Source organism: Mus pahari, chromosome 8 (assembly GCF_900095145.1).
Source record: "Mus pahari chromosome 8, PAHARI_EIJ_v1.1, whole genome shotgun sequence".
NCBI classification, from domain to species: Eukaryota; Metazoa; Chordata; class Mammalia; order Rodentia; family Muridae; genus Mus; species Mus pahari.
In genome coordinates, this window is record NC_034597.1 from 32,028,428 (window position 1) to 32,049,507 (window position 21,080).

The window sequence follows — 21,080 nt, forward strand, 5'->3', positions numbered from 1 at the left end:
AATTTTTCCTGTTGCAGAGCTATGGAGGTTTGCTCTTGGCTGTGTAGTAGTTTAGAGACTCAACTGAGGCTCCAGCCCTGAAGCCTGAACTGCTACCTGCCATATTCTATGATTTCTTATCATTTATTTTAAGAAAAAAAATAAATGATACGAGGCATCCTTGTATATAGGAGCCATGTTGTACAGAGCTCACACAGGAGCTAGACTGAATCAGTTGCCTTTGGGGTTTTCCCCTCACTTTCAATTGGTGGCACCAATTTCTGAAAGCCCTACTTCTGTATAAAGAACATCTAACTGGTACCCTCTGCCCATGATCTTATTACTCATTTTGAAATTCAAAAGAGAGGTGCCTTGTTTTCTGTCTCCTTGCTGGATCTAAGAACCTTGAAGAAGTATTGATAATTAGACTTTAAGTTGCTCTTGAAGCATATTTATAGCACAATTGCTACAGTTCCACTAGCTAGGGTGGCCTAGGCCTGTGCTTCAAATTGGCCATTAGCTTGTACTGTCTCTAGGTTTGAAACTAATGTACCCAAGAATAATTTCCAAAGAGACAATGATGTTGAAATACTTTCAGCACAAACAGGAAAGATCTTGTGTGCTGGCCATTTGATCTAAAATCCCAATCTGACCCTTCATTTTTCCGCCCCTTCCCAGGGGCCCGCTTCATTCCCACCTTTTAGCAGTCATGTCCCTGAGCAAGTTAGCTCACTTCTTGTTAAGTGCTTAGATAGCTATGCATTTGATACAAGCGGCCTGGTAGCATCCCACATCGATTTAATGTAGTTTTAATTTCCTAGAGTGAATGTTTTGATTAACTAACCTCAAGGTTTGGAGTACTAGAATTTGTGCCAGAAAAAAAAATGTATTAAGTGCCTGTATGAGTGCAGGGGAGGTTTTAGTCACTAAGGTTAGTTGTTTTGGACACCTCCTCCTCATATTTCGAGCTTCCTCCAGTCCACTCTGTAGGCACAAGGCTTTGGTTGGTTACTTTTTATTGTATTCTAGAAGGAACTGGTTTCTTACTAATCTCCTGTCTGATCTCAACTTCCCATTACTCAAAGATTGTAGATCTGAGAGTAGCAGAAAACCTGCAGACAGACCCTATCATTTTTGACCCAAGCTAATTAAGGATGCTATCAATCCTGCATATACCTTTTCTTGAGTCAAGCAAAAAGAATGAAGTTATAGGAACTGGGTGTTTATGAGAGGAACAAAACTGAATTCACGGGAGTTTATCACATGTTGGGGGGGGGAATACTAAACCCGAATACTAATTCGCACATAATGAATCTGTTTCTCAAAATTTCATTTTAAAAAATTAATAATCTTTGTGTCCTGGATCACCCACCAGCGCCACTACCAAACCTCTAGCTTGTTAATGTGTTTGCAGGTCTCTTGGAGATATTGACAGATTAGGTGATTTCTTGTGTCAGAAAAAAAAAAAAAATTCGGGCGGCAATGATTTCTCTGGAACTAAAAAAACGAATCTGTTGTGTAATGGTTCAGCTGGTTCAGGGTACAGGTGCACGCTCTTGGCTCCTGTTCTGCCCTGAGGAGGTAGAGGGGGGCGAGCCCAATCCAGATCAGGTGTGGGGGTGGAGAGAAGCCTTCACAGCAGAGCCTCACTGTGTTGCAACCTTAGCCCATACCAAATCTCTGGGAGAGTTTCTGGCTGCCCGTGAGTAACTCCAGGCCCCCCAGCTCTCCAGAGTGGGATGGTATCCTGGGAACCACTCAGAGATCAGCTAAGGAGCTGAAGGAAGTCCGAGAGGCACTTCCGGAGAGGCTAAACAGCCTTCCTAATATCTCTCATAGACCACAGACTTACCACTTGAGACATCAGAGCTGAAGGCTGAAATTCCTCAAGGTAAAAAGACCCCCCTCCCAGGAAATGGACTCCTCCATTGTCCTTACTTGATTATTCAGGCACTTTCACTTTTCCATATATAGGAGTCACCTGGGAGCAAGCTGTGACCAGCCGGGAGTGACACATCTGTATTCCATCCACTCTCTCCCTCTTTGCCCATCCTTACCCTGTCCTCATATGCTCATAGGCACTTAGGCAGAAGTCATCTCCTTGGGATTCTGCCAAAGATCTGCCTGTTAGGTTTGTAGGAGGAGGATAAGAAAAGAAAGAAAAGAAAAAGAAACTACAGGCAAAGTTTCAGCTTTGAAGTTGTCACTTTGGAGAAGTGAAGTCGAAAAGCGTGACACAATGAATGGACCTGTGGATGGCTTGTGTGACCATTCTCTAAGTGAAGAGGGAGCCTTCATGTTCACATCAGAATCTGTAGGAGAGGGGCATCCAGGTAAGTAGGTTGCCTTGAACTCAGGCAATCCTGCCATCCCCAGCCTGTGCCAGGAGTTACTTTTACTAGGTACCTTAAAAACAAGGTTCATCAGTTGCTGTAGAGACTCTTCGCAGAAAGCGTGAGCTGGTTGTAAAGCTGTCATCCATCTTGAAGACTAGGTCCATGATTCTGCTCCACTCAGCATCTCCGCAAGAAGGGGCTGGTTGCTATGTACTGTGTGTTCTAACAGAACTAAACAGTATATTTTTGAGTAAAGCTTTCATCTACTACCAATGACCTATTAAAGCCAGTGGAGGATGATTCTCAAATAGGAAAAAGCTTTGCATGTGAGCCATGCACAGGTTAGAAAGGAATAGCACTGCATTCTGATGGGTGCTGAGTCTGAACTCCAGATGGCAAGGATCTCAGAGATGTTTTCTGACACAGAATAAACTTCCTAGAGAGCAGTGCTTTTCAATCTGTGTGTCTTGACTCCTTTGGAGTCAAATAACCCCTTCACAGGGGTCACCTAAGACCATCAGAAAACACTGTTTTGAATTGTTCATAACAGTAGCAAAATTACAGGTATGAAGTAGCATCAAAAATAATTTTTTGGTTGGGGGTTGCCACAACATGAGGAACTGTATTAAAAGGTCACAGTATTAGGAAGTTTGAAAACCACTGCTATAGAGGAACATTCAAACATTGTTTTGGTTCTTGAAAGGGGAATGGATTGTGATGGGAAGCTAGAGACAATTGTCAGTGACAGGACCATGAACAGGTAGTCACAAGTTCTGACGGTAGGATAGAGGTTGTCAAGCTGTGTAGTACAGAGGCACCACACCACAAGGCTTGATGAAGCCAAGGGCTGGAACTTACTCCCATCATGTCCAATTTGGTAGGTCTTGATAGGTAGATGCTTAAGAATTCTAATTTGTAACAGCTTTTAGGAGGTGCTGCTTCTGCTGGTATGGGAATACCACATTGAGAACAATTGATCTAGGAGAGCTCCGGGGTTGATAACCATTGTTCTAGGAGAACCCTGGAGTTAGGCACACTGATTTGAGGACTTGAGAACTTATTCCATTCTGGGTGATATGGTGTGTCACCAAGTGACTTGTCACCAAGTCTAATTGTCCTACCAAGAGATTAACTTCATACCTTGAAACTTGACTTTGGGTTTTTTGATTTACTACACCTGTGTGTCTTATCCTGTGGTCCCCAATTGAAGGCAATCCAGGCTCTCCCTCTTGTTTCAGAAGTATTTTTTTTTTATGTCTAGGACCATTTGTTTTTTGTTTGTTTGTTTTTTGATTGTTACATCCTAGGGCTTGGAGGCAAGATGCTTCTGGAGTCTGTTGGCTAGAAAGCAGGCATGCAGCTAAATATTCCACAATACACGAGTGAGTCCCACAACCAAGAATTATTTGGCCCCAAATGTCAATAGTGCAGCTGTTCATCATGGGTACATCTCTGGTATTTGACTGGGCAGCTCCATTGTTCCTGATAGTCAGCAATATGCTAGAAGAACATACTATGCCCAGAGAAAGTGAGATCTTCTTAATGGTTACTTGTCTCAAACGTAGCCCGTTGTACCTAACAGCAATGTGTTTAGTGGACAGAGCAGGAAGACATCTGCCAATCCACTGACTGTTTCCTTCCTTAATGGTAGCCTATCAATTTGTCTCATTCACCATTCACTTTCTGCTGTAAATTAAGTGTTCAAGTTGGTTGGTTTCCTTGGAGGCTTGGTGACCTGTTTACCGTTCCATGGCAAAATTCTCCCATATTAGAAAGATAAAATGACTGCCTTAAGTCTATGGAGTGATAGAAACTTTGAAATCCTGAGCAGACTTCTCAGAAAGAAATTCTTCCAGGGACTGATGTAGCTCAGCAGTACAGATAGAGTTTGCCTCCTAGCATGTGCAAGGCCCTGTATTTAGTGGCTTTACCCCTGGATGGAAAAAAAAATAAAAGATTTGAACTGTAATCACAGTACTTGGAAGCTGGAGAGAGGGGAGTTAAGACATCAAGATTACCCTTGACTGTAGAGCAAGCTCAAGGCAAACTTCATTGTGCGAATCTCAAAAATCTCAGATGGGAGGGGGAGGGAGGAGAGAGAGGAAGGTCTCTTAGGGATTGAGGAATTATCAAGCATCTATCTTCATGACCTTGCTAATTTTTCCCTCTACCTGTATTTCCCAACATAGTGGTACCTTATGTGAGCTGGCTATAATAATAATAATAATAAATAATTCCTTTATATGAATAGGATTTCTGGATGTCTGTCAGTAGTTAACCTATGAATAGCTTATAGGCATTCTGACAGTCACTATTGACCACCATGTAACTTATTTTAGAATGTCAGGAGGCCTTTACTGATACGAGTGGCAGAGGTTGTGGATTCACACCTTCCCAGATTTAAAACAAGCATCTGCCACTGGCAGAAGGATGGATAGAAAAACTCCATCATTTATTTTAAATTAGAAAGTTGACATTTAACGGCAAGTTAATCAACATCTATGTTTGATAGCTAAACTCCTTGACCCAGGATCTGTATGCTAAGAGATTCAAAGAATGCTATAGCTCCAGGGGCTGTAGGGATGCTCAGTGTTAAGGGCACTCAGTGCTTTTGCAGAAGACTGGGTTTTGGTTTTCAGCATCCACTCCAGCTCCAGAGGACCAACATCTGCTTCTAGATCCCATGGGTGTCTGTGCCCACATGTCTACATTCTCCCATACATATTACAAACTCGTATATACACAAGTAAAAGGAAATCTTAAAAAACATTCCTAAAGAGGAGACTCTGGACATTTTAAACACCTGTGAAAGACAGTATTTCTTAAACAGGAGGCTCTTTTATCACTTGATTTGTTAGTAGCGTCTAACTGCAACACTGGAGTGAATTTGTGCACAATGTCACTTGGTGATCTACATGTTATACTATGTGAGTCCTTTAAGGTAAACAGCAGAAGAACATTAGTTCCCGGCTCTTGCTGGATCTTTGTCAGTCCCATCTTAGCCCAGCTTTCAGGGTACACATCTGACTTGCATGAGGCTGAGTGACCAGAGGGAGGATCTGAGAGCTTCTTATGTTCTCATGAACAACAGTGGTGCCTATGGTTCTCTGGTGGAGGGAACCATGGTTGATGCCATCTACCTGGGTTTGTGTTTTGTATCTTTTAGCTTGCAACTATAGAGCCTTCAATATGGCATTTGTCTGGTCACTTAGTACCCAATTTTACCGATTTTATGAAGGATGTTAGACTATAGCCATAATTTTTCTGGATGTTAGCACTAGGGAATAGGATTGGGAAATGAAAGACTTCTTTAGTATAATGTGATTGCAAGCTGCTTGGACCCTTAGAAGAGCTGGCTTTGAAATGTATTTTCCTTTCAAGGGATTCTATGAGTTCATGTAATGCCTGCCATTCAAAATGAGGGAGGAATCAGAAGAAATTAAGAATTCAAATACTTTTTATTTCTGGGGACTCATGAAGCCTCAGACCTAGCCAAGGAGTTATTGTATTGTCCCCTTAATGGCTGCTAAGGAAGAGAAGGTCATTTTATCTCTGTGGTATAGCCGCTGGTGGCAAGTCTGTCATGCTTTCGTAAATAACAACACACCCACACTCATGCAGGCAACCCCTGTCAAACTCAGTGGGTCACTTACACAAAGCAGCAAAATAGAGGGGGACATAAAGAGAAAACTCAAAAGGAATGGAGGAAAATAAGAGAGGGTAATGGGGATTGGTTATGAGAAACATATATTGTGCATATGTATACATGTAAATATATATGCATATATGTATATATATGAAACTGTCAAATAGGGAAAAATTAAAAATCTATAAAAGGATTTATTAGACAAAATAATTCTCATTTTTGCTATGTAAGAGAATATCCTTTTTGATAGGCTGGCTCATAAGATGTCTATTTTAGCATTTAAGTTTGCCCTGCTTACCATTATGTTACTTGTTACATTCAGTGTCTTTTCTTATCCAGATAAGATCTGTGACCAGATTAGTGATGCGGTGCTGGATGCTCACCTCAAGCAAGACCCCAATGCCAAGGTGGCCTGTGGTAAGAGACAAGTTCCCTTTTTTTTTGCTGGAGGCCCCAGTATGTTGGACAAAGAAGCTCATGGTGCGCATAGATCATAGAGTCATATTCAAGTCAATGTCCTCCTGTCTACAGGAGAGGTCTTCTTAAAGTGATTTTCTTATGTTGTATCAGGGCAGAAAACATTTCTAATGATGAAACAGATTCTTCACCTAGAAGTTGATGTTAGATGTCAAAGGTTTCACTGGGAGGCGGAGGCTTTCTAAGTTCTTAGATGAATCCTTCCGAGAGAGTGAAGAGCTGAAATGCTTGAGGCTATCTTGAAGCTCATTTGATGGCTATGCATATCTAGCTACTTCGATTTTCTTTCCTTGTTTGTGGTATGCCTCACAAATTAATTTATGCATCCCATTTACCAGCAACAAAGAACAGCAGGTTCATTACCTATTCATACCCAAACCAACAGCTTTCCAAAGAGCCATCAGTGTTGAATAAAGCACGGAAGCCCTTGTCCATCCATGCCATCCACCTATGGCCTCTGGGGGTCCATGTAGGTGAAATATCTTTGCTGTTGTTTGCAAGATAAGTTCTCCAGCATCAAATCTTTGTCTGATAGAAGGCTTTGTCACACACATAGCCCTTGACTTCAGAGCATGGAAGGTCCATGTCCAACCTCTGACCTTACTGATGGGAAACAGTGCTGATTGCACCAGGCCCTTTGCCATACCTTATGGTGCAGGAGACCCCGGTGTGGAGAACAGCATGCACTGTCACTGTCTGTGCTGTGTACTGTCCTCTATGAAGACCCTTCCTTCCTTCTCTACAAGCATCTCAGCCCATATGTCAGGTCCTTGTATTACTCTGAGAGTAGATATCACCCTGATAGCATTGAAACAAACAGTGGCACTTTATCTGTAAGATTCTGGCATTGTATCCACACTAGATTCATAGCTAGGGCTCTTGCTCCTGTTTTTAAAGATTCCGTGAGAGCCTCTGGCAGTAGATAGATATGGGATTCCAGTTCTTACAGAAAAATTCCTTTAGAAAAAGTTGGTCTGCCTTGATCCTTGGGTTAGGATCCACATGTTCTGGCATCATGGTATGTGTGTGTGTGTGTGTGTGTGTGTGTGTGTTAAGAGATGTTGTGTCATATGCATTCATCATGTTGATTATGAAAGCTACATGACTGGAGACAGGTTAAGTAGGTTGTCTAAGATAACAGAATCAATAAGTACTTTGCACAAAACTCAAATACAACTCATCCTTTGCAAAGCTTCGTTCTTCTACCAACACTTGCAGATACTCAGTAATTAGTGCTGGAGTTGCTCTTTGTGTTGGCACAGCTATTCTTTCTTAGAAACGACTCTTCACTGAGGCCCCTAATGAATGGTTCCATCTCCACTTTGGTAGGTCTAGACACTTGAGCTTCTGTCTGCTGCCCCATGACTTCTACCCACCTTCCTTTCCTTACAGAGACAGTGTGCAAGACAGGTATGGTGCTACTGTGTGGGGAGATCACCTCAGTGGCCATGGTTGACTACCAGCGGGTGGTGAGAGACACCATCAAGCACATTGGCTATGACGACTCTGCCAAGGGTGAGGATGAGTTTGCTGGGTCTGTGTGCATGTAGGTCTCTGCTGTATCCATTCTCCATACTGAGTCAAATCTGATCCTTCAGTTTTACAGTACCAGTTCTGTCTGGAGGGTAAACATTCCTAGAGCAAGGTCTGGCCGCCTTCTGTAGAGGACTAGAGTTGGAGGGGCCAGCATGGACCTGTTCATTATTGACAAGTCTCTTTTAAGGTTTTGCTTCCCCTGTGCTGTCAGAAACTTTGAATGAAGCTCCTAACGAAGGGGGCAGCCCTCTAGTGACAACATGCTCTGTGCCAAGCACAGGTGCTAATGTCTACTTATGTCATCTGACTTCATCATTCCAGAATACCCTGGACTGTTTCTTATGCACGTGAGGATACCCTGGCAACACCAGGGTGGGTGTCCCTGTACTTTCCACTGAGCCATACTACATTTCACTAGAGACACAGAAAATGAGGCCTCATTTTCAAGCACCTGGGCCTAATTACAGGTGAAGGGGACTGGCAAGTCCAGGTTAGCACCCATGCCAGGTAGTGAAGGAGCTGAGGCCCAGGAAAGCGGTTCAGGCCAGGCCAGGAAGTAAGGGGACCAGGAAGCACCAGGTGGCACAAGGATAACTGAGGACTTCCCCGCAGATGCCACTGCTTATGTCTGGGCGTGGCAGGAAGCAGCCAAGCCTGGGGATGTATCAGAAGACCCAGGGCATTGGTGGAACTTCCATTTGCCCATTATCCACACCAGTTTCCAGGAAGGGGCTCAGACCTGACTTCTTCAAGGTCCCACTATAGCTTCTAGCAATAGATATTCATATAATTCCAGTTTTTATTTTTCAGATTTATTTATTTGAAAAAAAAATTCCCTCTGAGTCTATGTTGAACTCTGAGCCTCACTTTCCAGAGGTCACTGTGAGAGATGTGTTGACCCAGAGCAATCATGAGAGACACCACTTCTTTCGGGGTGGGGGTGTTTTAGAATGCCTGGGAAGAGAAACAGTGCATGCAAATCAATCTTCCCACTTAAGATGTGTGGCCTTCAACAAGTGCTTACTGACAGAAGATTGTTATAGCTGTCTCCAGAGAGGCTCTACCTGTGCCTGACAAATACAGAGGTGCATCCTTGCAGCCATCCATTGAACTGAGCTCAGGGTCCCCAATGAAGGAGCTAGAGAAAGAACCCAAGGAGCTGTAGGGGTTAGCAGCCCCATAGGAGGAACAGCAATATGAACTAACCAGTACCTCAGAGCTCCCAGGGACTAAATCACCAACCAAAGAGTACACATGGTGGGACTCATGGCTCCAGCAGCATATGTAGCAGAGGATGGCCTAGTTGGTCATCAGTGGGAGGAGAGGCCCTTTGTCCTGTGAAAGCTCTATGCCCCAGTGTAGGGGAATGCCAGGGCCAGGAATCAGGTGTGGGTAGGTGGGTGGGTTGGGGGAGGGGGAGGGGATAGGGGGTTTTCGGAGGGGAAACTGGGAAAGGGGACAACATTTGAAATGTAAATAAAGTAAAATATATAATAAAAAAAAGATGTGTGGCCTTTATAGAAGAAACCCATCATCCTGAAGAACGGCGTTTTGGGATGTTACCATGTATAACCTCTCCCTGGTATGCTCTGAGACATCAATTTATTTATGCGCATCTATATCTTATTCAATAACAGGCCTTGCATTAGTTTACAAAGAAAATTTCCATAAGGCAATGTTCTTTAGAAAGGGCTAAGTGACAGCCGGACTATGGCAAAATTGAACTCAGCATTGGGAAGAGGTATTATTTCGACTCAATGCTTAATACACAGAGCAGAGCCCTTTGGCACCTCTCTAAAGATTATTCATAGATTTCTACATCCAAAACATTCACTGGGGAATGGTGTGGGTGAGGGGAAGGCAGAGAGCAAAGAAAGCTACGTGCTTGGGGTCGAGGGGCTGCTCGGCCTCATATGACCAGCTCTGAGGCGTCCTGGGTGAGTCTCTTTTCATCTTATGCAATATGGGAGTAGAATTGCATGGGTAAATGTCCAAGGACACTGACTGGGAGCTGGTCAAGTTGGGAGAGGAGCCAGAGGAGGAACATTCCATCCAGAGAGACCTCAGGGAGGTGGAAAATTGCATAATGCTTAAGGCTAGACCTAAGTTTGCCGTCTAAAGGAATTCGGGCTCCCTGACAGGGGTGGCTTTTAGTGGGGCTCCCTTGAGCTAGCGCACAGCATGCAGAGGTGCACCTCAACTCTGCACTGCAGTTTTGCAGATGGGGACTTGGTTCCAGAGTTGTAGCATTGACAAAGGACCCCAGCTCTAGGGGTCTCTCTGGATGGTTCATATACATGATACTTATTATTCACCACGTGTGCAAATAATAGATATATACATACACACACATATGGGTAAGGTATATAGTTGGGCCTCTAAATGACAAGATTGGAAAGACCCTTGATCTTCCATCACTGCAGTGAGATTCTCTTTCCCTCCCTCCCTCCCCCTCCATCCCTCCATCCCTCCCCCTTTCTCTTTCTTTTCCTTTCTCTCAGACAGGGTTCAAAGTAGTCCAGACTAGCCAAGATGGCCTCCTGCCTTCACTTCAGAAGCTCTGGGATTACAAACGGGCACCATGCCTTACTAGTGCTTGGATTTTCAAGTGGGGTTCTGGAGGGTTCTCTGGGGTACCTAGGGGAGCAAGGCCATGCGTTGCTTACCTACTCATCAGTCAGAATGTCATTGATGCTGTCTGGTTTGTACCGTAGTTGTGTGTTGCCACATTTCTGTGTAAGATACACTTTTTTTTTTTAACCAAGGTGCAATTGAATACAGTAAAATATATCATGGAGAATCTTCTCTTTTAAAAGAGTTCTACATGATCATGGAGGCAAATATCAGGTCTTCCATCATCACAGTCCTCAACTGTGAACCAGAGGCTACCACCCCTAACACTAAATGCCACACCAGTGACTGAGAAGTTCACGAAGAAACTTATAGTCCGTCTTGACACATGTCCCCACTCGACTTACTTCTGCCCAGGCTTTGACTTCAAGACGTGCAATGTGCTAGTGGCTCTGGAGCAGCAATCCCCAGATATTGCCCAATGTGTCCACCTAGACAGAAATGAAGAAGATGTTGGTGCAGGAGATCAGGTATGTAAGCTGTGTGAGGGGTTTGGTCTGAGCTATGATCCACGAGGGGAAGCCTGCTGAGTTAATTACACTCTTGGGTGGTCTCATCACTCTGGAGATCTGGGGAGGACCATGTCTGCAGTAAGTTGGGCACTGCTACCTGTCATCAATGTCAGGCTGTGTGGTAGAAACCTGTGATTGCTGTTGACAGATGTAGACTTGTCTCCTCCTTCCAGAGTGCTGGGGGTCAGAGGCACTGTCTCCTCCTAAAATGCCGAGTGCAGCAGTGTTCTGTGTGTGTGAGAGATACTGTATAACTGTTGAAGTACCAAATGAAATATGTAATTTGGAGACTAGTGCTGCCCTGAGTTCTAAGGCAGCTGTCCTACCTCAGGGTCTGATGTTCGGCTATGCTACTGACGAGACGGAGGAATGCATGCCCCTTACCATCGTGCTCGCTCACAAACTCAACAACAGGATAGCAGACCTGAGGCGCTCCGGTGTCCTTCCCTGGCTGAGACCTGATTCTAAGACTCAGGTGAGCTGTATCCATCACCCCTGCAGACCTCCCTATAGGAACTTCAAGTATACCAAATCATTTTGGTTCTGGGCACATTTTGCCCAAGTAATACATATTTATTACACTTGCCAAAATGCTTTTAAAATACCATATATTTTAATTCATTCTTTGACAACACACATGTACACCCCACATGCTTGGTTATATGACATGTTATACACACACACATGTGCACACACATCCCACATGCTTGGTTACATGCCCTGTTATATACACACACAGGCACACCTCCCCACATACTTGGTTGTATGCTGTTATGCACACACACACACACAGACACACACACACACACACACACACACACAGACACACACACACACACACACAGACACACATGCACAACCCCCCCACATGCTTGGTCATATGCCCTGTCAATCCTCCCTTATCTCCCTCCCACTTCCATCAAGCCCTCCTTTTCTCTAACCAGTCCTCCCTCCCCCTTTTATATGTTTCTTTGTGTGGATAACCTGCTGCATTTAATTATAGTTGCTTGTATAAAGGTAACTGACTATTTCTTGTGTACAGTTCCTCAGGGAGAGTGGGATGTTATGAGCCTCTCTCCTATCCATAATGAAACTTTGATGGGCCCAACCTTGTCTGCAGATAGCCAAAGCGCCTGTGGATTTATGGGTGCAGTGCCATGTTATATCTGGAAGACAGCATTTCTCAGCACTCCTTCCTGACTTCTGGCTCTTGTATTCTTTCCACCCTCTTTTCCACCTTGTTCCCTGGATGTTCAAGGAGATAGGAACATTCCATTTAGGGATAGGCACTCAACGATCACTTATCCTTGGCACTTTGATCAGCTGCGAGTCTCTGTGTTGTCGGCAGCTACTACAGACAGGATCTTCTCCAACCAAGGTCAACACATGAGCAATTTGGGAGTATAAATGTAAATATTTAGAAGGTAGCTTCACATCATGTCTGTTTAGTAAAATGACAGGAGTAGGGTCCTCACGAGGGCTTATGCTGTCCCCAGCTGTGGGGTTTACCGTGCCAGACATGAGTTTCCTCTTGTGGAGGGAGCCTCCAATCTAGTTAGAAAGTGGTTGCTTACACTTTAGTCGTGCTATTTTTAAGATGAAAATATTCTACTTAGGTATCCAAAGCATTATCCATTTTGAAAGGAATCACTTACTTGAAAACCCTTTGAGGCTACACACGTTTCCCATCCCTGTCCTCATCAAAATTTATTATAAAGTTATTCAAAAAATCAGACGGGCCTAAAGAATGATTCTATCTTTATTTTGTTAGCATATATGTAGACTCTGGTGGTTGTTCAGTTCCTGCCGCAGTTTTACTTCCTCACCAGTGACAGACACGGTGGCCCCTGCCTTTACGAGCACACAGCTTTCCCACCACGAGCAGGGTGCCTCTCTAGGACCCCTTTCCTTGTCTTTACCCTTGATGTGTCCCATTCCAGCCCTGTAGGCCTTGACCTCCCTCCTCCCCATCATGATGAAATCCCTTTTTATTTGAAGGACAGTGGTGATGTAAACATTAGCACACATGGAGGCAGGTTCCCTAACACTCTTCAGTCTTCTGATGGCCTTTGCCCAATGGCTGCCTGCCTTGGCTCCTTTTCTATATTCTAAAGTGCGATGTCCCAAGGTCTTGGCACATCATTCCCTACATGTTATCTCCAGCTCTTCACCCACTTGGCTCCTGAATCTTCCAACCCTGGTCCCTCCACATCATCAGCCCCATTTCTCACTCACTTTGCAGGCTCGCAGGCCGAGAGCCTCCCGAGTGCTGCTCACTGTCATCTTTTTACTTGGCAGAGGACTGGGTGGGGCACAACACGTTCCCCAGGCCAGCTTGCTGCCATCTGTCTGCATGGTACTAGTGTCTCATATTTCCCCAGAAGAGCATCCCTTTCACCGCAGCCCAGCCTTTCCTGGATTGGTCCCTACTTCATCCAAGCCAGCAACAGTACTCTATGCCCCTAAAAGGTTCTCCCTGCTTGAGAACTGCAGTTAATTTTTCGTCATTTTCTCCACCTCATCAGAATTCTCTCTAGGATTTTACTTCCTGTGAGAGGAGGGCAGAATCCACTTGTCATTCCAGAATTCAGAATTTCCTGGTATTCCACCATAACTTTCCTCTGCCAGCCCTTTTCTCAGACTCTCCAATTCACCAGCATCATCCCACTCAGTTTATCCTTGGTTCATAGGGCTGTACACTATCCTTTATTCCTTTATTATATCTGTTTTTTCTTTAGGGACAGCAATGCCCATATCCGAATGCTACTTGTGGACCCCCCATACCAGACTGTTCTCCCTCTCTCTCTCCCCCCCTGCTCTTCCATCTCCTCCCTTCTCCCCCCCACTCCTATACTTGTGATTGGTATAGATGCTTTTATGGCCCAATATAGTGCATGTAGCTGTGTCTAGTTATTCTAGCCACCAAGATGCATCCTTCTTTCTGGGCAGAAGTATCACACCAGCTCCACTTGGGGCAATTGTGTGTGCTTATGGTCCTAATAGAACAGTTTCTTAGGGCTTCCTGTGCTTGTGCTATTTGTATGACTTTCAAGGTGGAGTGGGGGCCACCAGCATCTCTCAGGGATTGCTGGAGGTCATGGGACAGAAGAGCACACCTGTAGACTGTAGTGGTACCAAAAGAAAGGGCTTAGAAATGTAGAGTTCCACAGAAAAGACAACCCCAGAATAGGGGTGGGTAGAAGACAACAGGCACCCTGAAGTGTCCTTTTCCTCTCGTAAGAGAGGAACAGAAGGAATGCTTTGAGTTACAGTAAGAAAGACCTCATCATTTCCTCTGTACAAGAAAGAGGTTTCCAAGTCTTGGGAGCTTTGAGGGAAAGAGGGAGTCTAATGGATGCCCTTTCCTGAGAGGATGCATTGCGTCTCCATACGATGCAGTAGATATGGCTGTCACAGGGGGCCAGGAGACGCTGGACAGTCGAGCTGCCTCCCAGGTCTGCCTCTGCAGGGCGTGCTATGCCAGGACAGTAGCTGGCCTCTTCCTCCACAGGCTCTTTGTAAAGGACTTCAATTGTCACCTGTGCCATTGTCACCTGTGTTGACTGTGACCAGGATGAGTCTTTCCACCTGAACAAATTGCTGCTGCTGATACTGAGAATCAGGGCTGGCAGTCCAGTGGCTATTTTTGTACCAGGTCAGAGCTCTGTTTTCCATAGTGTGTTTTTCCCCATATCTGCTGACATGATGAGATAAGAGCAGAGCTCGGGCCTTTGATCTGCCAACCAGTTCCAGGAGTTCTGCAAAGATGCAGCCTGGTATTTGCCCAGTAGGAATGGGACATCAGGTCTCAGTGAAAAACAGCAAGGTTGAGAAATTGCCTCAAGACTGAACCTCCTCCCAAGGCTACACAAGATAACTCTGATCCTAGAGCCTGATAAGGGTCTCCTCCCTTGGGAGTCCCCATCCCCATTCTGGCTCCCCCTTGTGCAGTCTTATGTGAGGATAATTACCATGGAGGATTTAATGGTTAGTCCTCAATGATTGTGTACCTTCCAATCTCAGATGATAGGTGGCCAGAGCTCTTTTTGTCTCTTCTCCTGGATGTCTCTCTGTTGCTTTTTGGACCAGCAGGAGACCGAGCAGAATTCCATTATGTACCCCATTGGCTGTACTTAATCTTAGCTGAAAGACTCAAAGGTGACAGGTGGCTTTGGATGGCTGTCTGAGGCACCTTGGCCAAGCAGAGGCCATATTTCAGCACAGCCTCAGCAAGGGACTGATTACTTCAAGGTCCTATCTGCGTCTTAGGATAGAAAACTGTTCTATGCCACCCCTGCTTAGGTTTTTGGTATATTATATGCATACTGTTGCGAGCACCTCATGACCCTAAGCTGTGTAGATACAGGTCTGATAGGTACATATTGTCTCAGGTAGCATGAACCCTGTCATCCAGCAGATGGTTCGTGGTCTTAAGTGGCAACTTTCTGCTAAACAGAGCCTTGGTTGTAAATCTCTGGGTCAGCTCTTGTGTGTGATCTTGACCAAAGTGTTTGAAAGGGCAACAAAGGTGACCAATTCATGCCATGGCTTCTAGCATGCAAAGCTTGTTCACCTGTTGTTTTTGTCTTGACCTCCTCATCTGCTGACCTCCCACCAACCCTTCCGCTTTGCAAACCCAAGGGGACCTACCTGCTTTTCCTTGCCACCTGAGATATCATGTGTCTGTGCCCAGTGACATGACATAAGAGGACAGAGTCTCTACAGAGCATTTTGTCTGTGCTACAGTGAGAGTGACAAGCTTTGGTTCAGCTTGAGCAAGGTCTGGATCTTGGACTCCTTACAAACTGACAAGTTCTGATCTCTTAGTTTATGTCATTTGTATAGTGTAGGGGGGCATGACAGCTCCCTCACTATGATATCTTAGACCTTAATTGGTAATATATATATAATGGGAACAGAACTGGACATGGTGGAAGTGAATGCTTGAGGGGTTTCCATGGCTTGCCCTGACAGGACCTTATAAGCAGGGTCCTGACTCCCACCCAAGTATCCTCCACTTTTCCTTCTTTTGGTGAAACACCAAGAAGAAAGGGATTCAGAGCTTTCTGCCCTTTTAGCTTAACAGTCGTGACTAGAGCGCCTTTCACCTGTCCATACAGCTGTCAAAGTCTGCTGGTCCCAATGTACTTCTAGGATCCTTTACTGAGGAGAGAGGGCCACTGGCCAGGCTCTTTCTGTCTCAGAGGCTCTATATGCCAACAAACACAGTCGTGGCTAAAGATCCTTTGTGGTCCTTCACATTCTAGGACCAAGATACCCTTGTCTCTGCCAATGGATTCCTGTGTTCACTCATAGAAGTGGGGGAAGTCCATGGGAAGTGGCCAGACAGGGTCATTAGCACTAGCAGTCTCTGATGATCACAGTTGAAAGACAGTGCCACATATGTGTGCCTTGTGCTGTCATCACAGTATAGAGCAAATTACTAAATATAAGCATGTGCCATCTTCAGTCTCCAAAGAGCCTTTAGGGGCAAAGGGACTCTCTGGACCCCTTGGGAGCTCAGGCTGCCTCCTGGAGACCTGTGCCTGACAGCCATGTGCCCTCGGCTCAGGCCTGGGCCTCACAGGATCTCCTCTGACGGACAGGTAACAGTTCAGTACATGCAGGACAATGGTGCAGTCATCCCTGTGCGCATCCACACCATCGTCATCTCTGTGCAACACAATGAAGACATCACACTGGAGGCCATGCGAGAGGCCCTGAAGGAGCAGGTGATCAAAGCTGTGGTGCCAGCCAAGTACCTGGATGAAGATACTGTTTACCACCTGCAGCCAAGTGGGCGGTTTGTCATTGGAGGCCCCCAGGTGCGTATTTACCTCTGGATAAGACCCTGTTGCAGGGCCTCGATGACTTGACTGCTCATGTTCCAGAGTACACAGATGACAAGATGTAGTTCTGGGTATCTCAGCCGCGTCTGCCCGTGAATTAAATGTGCTCAGTGAACTTTGGCCTGCGTTGAAGACACTCTGTATATCTGTCAATATGGAAAAAGGGGTACATGATCATAGGAGTCTCCCACTTAATGCTGCCAAGCCCTTCCACCTAGCCATTCCAAGTGCCACCATGCCTGCCCACAGCCGCCATCGTTTCTCCCTACTTGGTCAGGCACTCACTCATCTCTGTAGTGCTTGTTCATGGCTGACTTTTCCAGGCATTACTTGCTGGAAATTTGCTGGGGGGGGGGGTCTCCAGCTCTTATTGCCAGGACAGCAGAGGTGAGTTTTATAAAAGGTACAGCTGTTACCCCTTTCTCCTATATGTGCACAGGACTGGGGGGCGGTTAGGGATTAGCAGAACTCAGGGTATTGTCACAAGGTTGAGCCCCCATAATAGGTCCTATGATCAAATAGTGTTAGAATAAGGCAGAAGGTTAAGTTCCTTATTTTCTTGGAGGATGTCTCAAAGTTTGAATAGGTAAGTGCGAAGGGTGACTTCTAAATAGGATTGAAGTAACTGGATTCTCTCCAAATTGCTAAATATAGCTCCGTTTAAAGGTGTTTTTTTTTTTTTTTTTTTTTAACTGCTGCTGCACAGAGCACACTTCATAAGTGAGCCACATGGTGGCACTGGCCAGCATGAGAGCCTGGGGTTGTATTTATTGCAGTACAATTCCTACTGCAGGTAAATGGCTTCTTATGGTAGACTCAAAAGTAAAGGCGTGGCCCTGGATTACCACTGTCCCATCTCCTGGCCTTTCCAGTAAGGCTTTGACAGGTTGCCTGATTTTCATAGCTGGTCAGTGCCAGGAAGGACTGAGACAAGAGAACTCAGGGTTTCTGCCTGGTTAATGGGGGCCTTTGATAATGCTCACAGGAGACCCAGTGTCCTTTCTTCTGCCCAATCTGCATCCAGCGTCAGTGGTTCTCATCTCTTGTCCACATGTCTCCCTCTGTAGGGGGATGCAGGTGTCACAGGCCGCAAGATTATTGTGGACACATACGGAGGCTGGGGTGCCCATGGTGGTGGTGCCTTCTCTGGAAAGGACTACACCAAGGTGGACCGCTCAGCAGCTTATGCTGCCCGCTGGGTGGCCAAGTCCCTGGTAAAGGCTGGGCTCTGCCGGAGAGTGCTTGTTCAGGTAGGTTGCCCCCACCTGCTCTTATCCTTCCTTCCTGTCCTTGCCAAGGGCTCCAGCCCAGCCGGGAGTAAGGCGATACCAGCCCTGTGGGAAAGCCTTTTTGTCATTGTTGCATCTCTGCATACATTGCACTGGCTACTGTGGCTGGAGCCCTGGCAAACTAGGGAAGGAGAGAGCACACTGGAAGGCAGAGGGCTGCTGGGCAGGAGAGGTAGTGGTCCTGTTGGCAGAAGAAGTATGGTGCCTGCTGCCTCTGCTCTTTAAAGTCTATAAGAGGCTCAGTCCCTGAGCCAGATCTTTCTTGAAGGTGTCCTATGCCATTGGTGTGGCAGAACCTCTGTCCATTTCCATCTTCACCTATGGGACCTCCAAGAAGACCGAGCGGGAGCTGCTAGATGTGGTGAACAAGAATTTTGACCTCCGTCCCGGTGTTATTGTCAGGTAAAAGGGCCATCATGTTGCCGTTGCCTGGAACCTTCCCACTTCCCACTCCCACACTCAGGTGGACACCCACACATAAAGGGCTTTTCAGACACTTACAACAGGAGGGTCTCAAATGCCTGGCTCCTCAGCACAGAACCTGGACTCCTAGATCAGTGCATGCCCCCAACTTGGGATGTCTGGTTTCCAGCAGAAGGAGGCCCAGGGGGGAGTAGCCATGATGAGTCCATCTTTGAGCAGCTGGAGCATCTCAGGCCAGATGTCTAGGAAGCCAGTGGGCAAGTCCATTCCTACATACTATCATGGCATCCCTATTCTCTGGTTCTTGGCCGTGAGAGCACTGGCCTTGGCTAAGCCAGTGGAGTAGAGTAGAGAAAGTTACCTCAGGTAAGAGTTCATGCCCTGGTCCTGGTGTGGTAGTGCTCAGCGGTCTCTGACCTTGCAGCTTCCACTTCTTAACCTAATCAGGATAGCACTGGGATGTAGACAGGGTACAGATGTGTGTATTTGTGGGAGAAAGCCTCTCCTAGGATCACCCCTAGAGCTCACCACCATTTCCCATTGAAAAATGATCTTTGCCTCCCCTGACTGTGCAGGGACTTGGATCTGAAAAAACCCATCTACCAGAAGACTGCGTGCTACGGCCATTTCGGGAGAAGCGAGTTTCCCTGGGAGGTCCCCAAGAAGCTTGTGTTTTAGAGCTGCTGAGAAGTTCAGCTCAGTCCCATACTCACCTCTTCAGGATCTCACCTCCCTGGTCTCCTAGCCTCTCCCAGAGTGCCCTCCCTGCCTCCTACCCTCAGGGCGAAGCCAGCTTCTTCTAATTTTCCCCTGTCCAGCAATCTGCAAACATCTTATGAATGACATGACAGGTGGCTTTCTGGTGCTAGGTTATCAGGTCTCCTTTCGAGGGTAGTCACTGTTCCCTGCCTGTCCCTTAGATGACAGCAATGCTAATTTTGTGTAAAAGTTACTCCTGTCTGGCAGGAAGTCCCTCCCTCACCTCCTTCCACAGTCTGACCCTGATCAGGCCATCTCTTCCTCCATTCTAGATATGTGCCCAGATGAATATATTGCACAGGCCTCTGCCTTCCCCTTCACATCTGCAGCTACATAAAATATGGCTGATGTCCCCTGAGCATTTGCATTGTGTGAGGGACTGAGCTGTGTGTACTTCATCACGACACCATAAGGTGGTATCTTTATTATCCACAGTAACAGATGGGAAACTGAGGCCAGAGAGTCTATGAAGCTCTGACAAGTCTCCATAGCCACATGTATCAGAGCCAAGAAATAGATCTAGGAGTTCTGACTCTAACCCCTCACATCTGCATCCCAGACAAGACGTTGACCAGAGCGATGACAGGTGGATTGACTTGAGGCTATGGCTACTTATTTAAGACCTGGGTCTCCTGAGAATTAGGAGATGAACCTAATGGCTCGGTGTGAGCCCTGGACAGTGTTCCACAAAATCAAAATGGAGACGTATAAGTGTCTCATTTGTTCTCGAAGAGGGTTTAGGGAAAGCTAGGTATTCTGTCCTATTCAGCTGTGCTGGAGTCTCAAACTAAGGAAGCTTCATGGTCCTGGCCCCCAACACTGAAAGACAGGTGTGTGAGTTCTCTGGGCATGGGTTCTAATCATAGACAGTCACATGTGCTTCCCTCTTCATAGAGGAGAGGCAGCTGGTTGTTCCAGCACAAACAACCAGCCTCTGAAAGGGGACCCTGATCCCTTCAAGGCTTTCTCCTTCCCTGGTCCCTCATGCTTATGCAGGCTAAATGTTCCAGGTAGAGAGCCAGCCTCCAGGCAGTCGACAAGTTGCCAAGATTTCATGAGAACTGGCTTTTACCTGGTAGCCTTTGCAAGACCTGTCTGTCCATCAGGGTCCTGGGAACCACATGTTTCTAGGTGTCCCATCATGATCAGCACCACATACCCAACCTGTCCCTAATTGGGCCCTTCTCACAGCATACTGCCTTCATAGCTCCCAACATGGGTTCAGGAAGGGAGCTGGCTCAGAGAAAGGTTCTGGCCAGGAGAAGGGCTGGGTAGCTTCATCAAGGAGCAGACACCTTGCATCTGTGCCTTGACTGGACAGAGGTCCCGGCTTTCCCCTTTCCCCCAGGGCGAGGAAACAGCGGAGGGAAACGCCCCATTGGCCAACAGATCCTGATGCTGCGTGTGACACAGAAGCTTGAGTCTCTCCATAGGGTTCGGGGCTGCCTGGGAGCCAAGTTCCTCACAGCAGAGGGAAGGATGGGTGTGCAAAGGTTGAGTTCCTGTAACTTAAGCTTTATCAAAAATAAAAATCCAGAATTGTACACTTGCTCTAACCCTGAGAGTAATGAGCCTCTTTTTTTCCTTTCAACATTTCATAGGAAACAAAGCCGTTATTTGTTAATGCTACCTGATGATAATAT

General features: G+C 46.1%; 1 protein-coding gene across 2 annotated transcripts; it reads left to right on the plus strand.

The window, feature by feature from the left end:
* The first annotated feature begins 1,638 nt into the window (after window positions 1-1,638).
* Mat1a (methionine adenosyltransferase 1A) lies at window positions 1,639-20,993 on the plus strand. Of its 2 annotated transcripts, XM_029541847.1 has the most exons (11): window positions 1,646-1,681; window positions 1,819-1,870; window positions 1,954-2,312; window positions 6,301-6,378; window positions 7,831-7,953; window positions 10,963-11,075; window positions 11,449-11,592; window positions 16,724-16,942; window positions 18,034-18,216; window positions 18,524-18,657; window positions 19,254-20,993. In XM_029541847.1, the coding sequence occupies exons 3-11, from the start codon at window positions 2,219-2,221 to the stop codon at window positions 19,354-19,356; spliced, it is 1,191 nt and encodes a 396-aa protein (XP_029397707.1). In that variant the 5' UTR covers window positions 1,646-1,681; window positions 1,819-1,870; window positions 1,954-2,218; the 3' UTR covers window positions 19,357-20,993. The 2 variants fall into 2 exon arrangements, with proteins under 2 accessions (XP_021059649.1, XP_029397707.1); XM_021203990.2 differs by having other exon boundaries at window positions 1,639-1,870.
* The last annotated feature ends 87 nt before the right edge of the window (window positions 20,994-21,080 follow it).

Bases quoted from the DNA above. Each gene is read 5' to 3' on its own strand.
- Mat1a (XM_021203990.2), top strand. From the start codon at position 2,219: ATGAATGGACCTGTGGATGGCTTGTGTGACCATTCTCTAAGTGAAGAG. The intron at 6,379-7,830 runs GTAAGAGACAAG...CTTTCCTTACAG, and splicing joins CAATGCCAAGGTGGCCTGTG to AGACAGTGTGCAAGACAGGT. The intron at 18,217-18,523 runs GTAGGTTGCCCC...TCTTTCTTGAAG, and splicing joins GCCGGAGAGTGCTTGTTCAG to GTGTCCTATGCCATTGGTGT.